The following is a 4,461-nucleotide window of genomic DNA, read 5'->3' on the forward strand; positions in this document are numbered from 1 at the left end:
CTGAATACGTTAATTACAGGCTAAATGCATTGTGACAACAGGCACTGCTCATTTCAACACCAACTGGTTTAGGAGACTATTCTTAACCCAAACTATGTGTTTTCATATCAAGAAAGATTAGCTAACATGCAGGCCTACTTATGTCCACACCACAGCCATATTGAGCTTGGACATTGATTTCCGCAGATATGTTGGCTCCCAAAATCCTGCCCCACAGCTGTTGCCATGAAAACAGTAGCAATTGTTACGACCCCTGAGGTCTAATGTAACACAGCTCAATAAGGAGGGTGTTGTTATGCACTCTATACACTTACTGGTTCTAGAGAAGGGGCAGCAACCCACACACAATTATAAAGGCTGTGTAGATTCACACCTTGGCTTATACCACTGGGCAATGACAAGTAGACCTACCATCTCATTCATTCTCCTGGTTGAATAATGTCCATCAATTGTGGACAACTTGCTCAAATTGAACACAGGGGAAGGAGAAGAGGTGAAGCCACTTTCTCTCAAAGGTTCCCTGCATTAGAGGGGAGAACTTATATGATTTATGACATACCCCTTAAAATTACAACCAGATTATCATTACGATAATAAAATCAATCATATCACGTCATGGTGAGAATTAATTGTTAAGTGTTTATAATTGTGCAGCCCTAGCATAGTTGCTGCTGTAACCTGAAGACAACCAATTCTATGGTGACTTACATGTTATTTTGCTGCAGTTTTTTCTTTTCTTTTTTTAAACTAGAATGTTAGCAGGTGTCAAGACCAATAGGGCAATGAAACCTCAAAAAAACATTAATTGTATGAAAAAAAATAAACAAAACCTTTTTTTCTTGTGAAATGTTGACTTTTTGGACACATTTTCATCCATTCAGCAGCAATAACGGTTGGTATAGGTCAAGGAAGTACTGGCACCTTTATTATGCCTATAGTCATTACCCTGCTTTCATACCGGCATAGGAGCAAATAAGCAGGGCAAGCTAGGGCTTTTTACTCATTATCCATGCAAAAAAACACAAATAAATGTAATTCTGTTAAGTCATCAACCAAAGCCTGGTTTCTTTAGTGTCATTCGGGACCATGGCTTTATACTGTATAGGCCTATCTGATATGTCTCCATAAAACAGGAGTAACGTTATCAATGCCTTCCATGAGCCTTGGTCTATATACCGACACTAAAAATGCATCATTCATCATACATCATTTGATTCGCCACATCAACAAAACACTCATGGTCCTGAGGCTCAGCGCCGGCGGGCCCAACTTGGCCTTGCTAGAAGTAAAATGGCCACTATAACATATCCATAAAAGACAAAAATCATTTAGTATCAGTTTGTGGATCCCATACTTTTGGGGTCGAGTTTTATCTGAACATAAAAGTGCAGGTTTGTGGTTGCTCCCTCTAATTATGATCAACCTTCATCAACACAAATATCATCACAACATAACAATGTCCTGAGAATTGGTTGTTCATAAATTCAGATACTAAATTTGTCCAACACAACCCCTTGGGACTTTATTGTGCTAATGTATGTGGTATAAAGCTTCCGAGTTTGCCCTCAGCTCAGCCCCCAAGAGTTCCACGACCATGCAGTGGAAGAGTGACTATACCAGAAAATCAGAAACTGTTTCCACTATGTGTCCCAACAAAGTTCTAAGCTTTGGGCTAGAACCCTTCCAGAGTCATAGAACGAGACGGGGAAACACCAGGTTTAGAACTGCCGGCCAGACCATCTTCAAAGAGACACCCCGGGCCCTGGGTACGGCTCACCCCCGCACCAGAAATCAGAGGGCTGCGATATCTCCACGAGCCAGGCCTCTTTTAGACACTCGGGCGTTTCTTGAGTCTTTTTACCCTCGGTTTCTGTGACCACTGGCGGCAAAACTTTATAATAGTGACAGTCTCTCCCGTCGTCGGGGTCGTAGGGAGGAGCGAGGATGTCCAGAAACGCTGTCGGCCCATCCACGGCGTCTATTTGGTGGAGGTTGTCACGGTCCGGGGCGAGGAGACACGGCCCACTCTCCTCCGTGTACTCCCCGGCGGAGCGGAGCACGGAGCGCCGCAGAGAGCCTTTCTGGAACGGCGGGGCGGGCGGAGGGTCGCCGCTCTCAGGACCACCAGCGTGCGGTTTGTCCAACGCGTCGAAGCAAGTGATCCTGACCTTGCCGTACATGACTTTCAGCATGCCGTACATGCCCGGGTGGTCGTGGAGCGGAATAGAAGCGCCGCTTTTGAGAAGAAACACCCCCATGCTGAACTCGTCCGTCTCGCATATGTGCATGTAGGTGACCGGGGGGGTGCCGTGGTACGGGTGAGCGGGGCCGGGAGAGCAGTCCACTTTCCTCGGGACGAGCTGGAGGTCGGCGGCTCGCACTTCCGTTATCAGGCTTTTCAGTTTGCTCTGGTTTTCCATGAACGCTTTACCGCTAGCTTCGCCGACAGCAGGGTGGTTTCTGAAAGTAACAAGAGCCTGACGGGCGATTCTCTGGACGATGGAGGTCATGTTGTCCCCGGGCATCATACCGGAACAACGTGAAACACCCGCCGCCTGGTCGCTGGTTCCTTCCACTTGTATCTCGCTCGCAGCGTTAGTAGGCTGTCGGGACTCACACCACGTTGATTTCACGCTCCCGGCGGTCTGTCCCAGTTTCGTTGGTCGACTTATTTCGCTAATACTTTGCGCGTTTTAACTCTTGCAAAACGTTACGTTACGATTCGTATCATTCCAAGTAGCGTCCATACAGTGATTATTAGTTAAACGGCAGCTGACACGCTCTCAAAACCCCATCTTTGGATAGCTGTCAAACACGTCCGCACAGGACAACACTTCGGTTTACGGTTCACGCAACGTGTTGCATTGTGGGATATGTCGTCACGTAGCGTCTGCCGTGTTTTGAGGTGTCGGGACGATTTTTAAATGATAATTTTATTGAGTTAATTTAGATTTGATTAATTAATCAATTAATTAAAAAAGCTCTCAAGCAATGTCATGTGTGGCTCACAAATGGGGTTTAGTTTGTCTAACTCTGGGCAACGTTTAGGCGTTTAGCTTGTTTGTTTACTGATGGTTTCATTCTAGTCCAACCTTTCCGTTGAATCAAGGCACACTTTTTACACAACATTACAACTACCTAAGTGATAGTAGACTGCATTTTGGTTGTTTATGGAAGACACTAGCCCAAAGTATATTGACAATCATCTATGACACACTATTGCTTCCATGTTTTGCATTTCAATCTGAAGTAGTAGGTGGATAATTCAGATGCTGTTCTATAAAATGATCTTTATCTCTCATACATAGAAAGAACAGATTGTTTTAAGACTCTAAAATAAGAAAAAAAAACACATGTCCAACAAAATATCACCTACTCCCACATCTCTTAAACTTCCTTCCTGTTTATCTTGGCTCCGACGGACCAGATCCCTTCACAAGGAGATATGTGAATAGTTTCATACCCACCTACTCAGAATGAGGCATGGAGGCATCTTTGTACACACATACTGTAACACAGTTTTGTGTCATTGCACCATAAATGGACCACATGATTCGGCCTGTTATAGTGTTGATGCCAAGCCAAGCTTTCAAAGCCCTGTGTTTCTTGGTCATCATCGTGGTCTTAATGTGGTTCAAGTCAAACAAACAAATGATTTATGTCTGCAAACTGGATTCACCCGTGAACCCCACACGAAGCTTGTATATTTTTCAGTATAGTCCCAAATTCCCCTAACGTACGAGCACTGTGTGGCTGTTGTGTGCCAGAGGAAGAACATCGAACTCCGGATCTCTGGGCACTAGCCTGGAAAAAACACTGGGCTGTGATTGCTATTATACTCATCCATGCACATTCTGACAGGGGGGTAATTCTGCTCTAGCCTAGAGACTGAAATACAAGCCATGGGTCAATCTAGATAGCTAATAGGGCAGGCTATACTGCCCTGCAGATGTTAACTGCAGTAACTATGCAAACAGTGAAACACAAATATGGCTTTAAAGTTATTTGACTATCCAGTGATTTTGTAGTTACTGCAATTCTTTATATCCCTTTTCTCTAAAACAGAGCAATATTGAACTCTGAAACCTTGTCACAAGATAAAACAGATATTGAGAAATAAAATGTCACGCATAACTCAATTAAAAACAAAACAAACTAAAAGTGTAGATATTGCAGTTAGCTTCTGCAGGGCAGTAATGCAATAGCTGCAGTGCAATACTACAATACAGTACAACGTCATTTCACAACTGAGTGATATGAGGCAATAACATAATGCTATTTGTATTGCTCCTCATTAATACACTATTCACTTCGTCATAGCAGGACAACTGATGTCCTGCAATGATTCAAATGAACTGTATTGAAATAGAAGACCTAATTAATGTGCTGGGGCAATATAATTGGATCAGGATGTTACTGTGTTTCTTAGTTCTTTGTTGGTCAACAATTAACCGTACAGAC

The 4,461-nt window shown here is 43.7% G+C and overlaps 1 protein-coding gene across 1 annotated transcript; it reads right to left on the minus strand.

The window, feature by feature from the left end:
* On the minus strand, window positions 1-2,811 carry LOC311233936 (2-aminoethanethiol dioxygenase-like). The gene has a single exon (XM_084320993.1). It carries the CDS (start codon window positions 2,526-2,528, stop codon window positions 1,743-1,745), a length of 786 nt encoding a protein of 261 aa, XP_084177119.1. The 5' UTR covers window positions 2,529-2,811; the 3' UTR covers window positions 1-1,742.
* Window positions 2,812-4,461: the final 1,650 nt, after the last annotated feature.

Source organism: Notolepis coatsorum (genome assembly GCF_963971535.1).
Source record: "Notolepis coatsorum genome assembly, chromosome: 9".
Taxonomy (NCBI): Eukaryota; Metazoa; Chordata; class Actinopteri; order Aulopiformes; family Paralepididae; genus Notolepis; species Notolepis coatsorum.

Coding starts and splice junctions, on each gene's coding strand:
- LOC311233936 (XM_084320993.1), bottom strand. CDS start 2,528: ATGATGCCCGGGGACAACATGACCTCCATCGTCCAGAGAATCGCCCGT.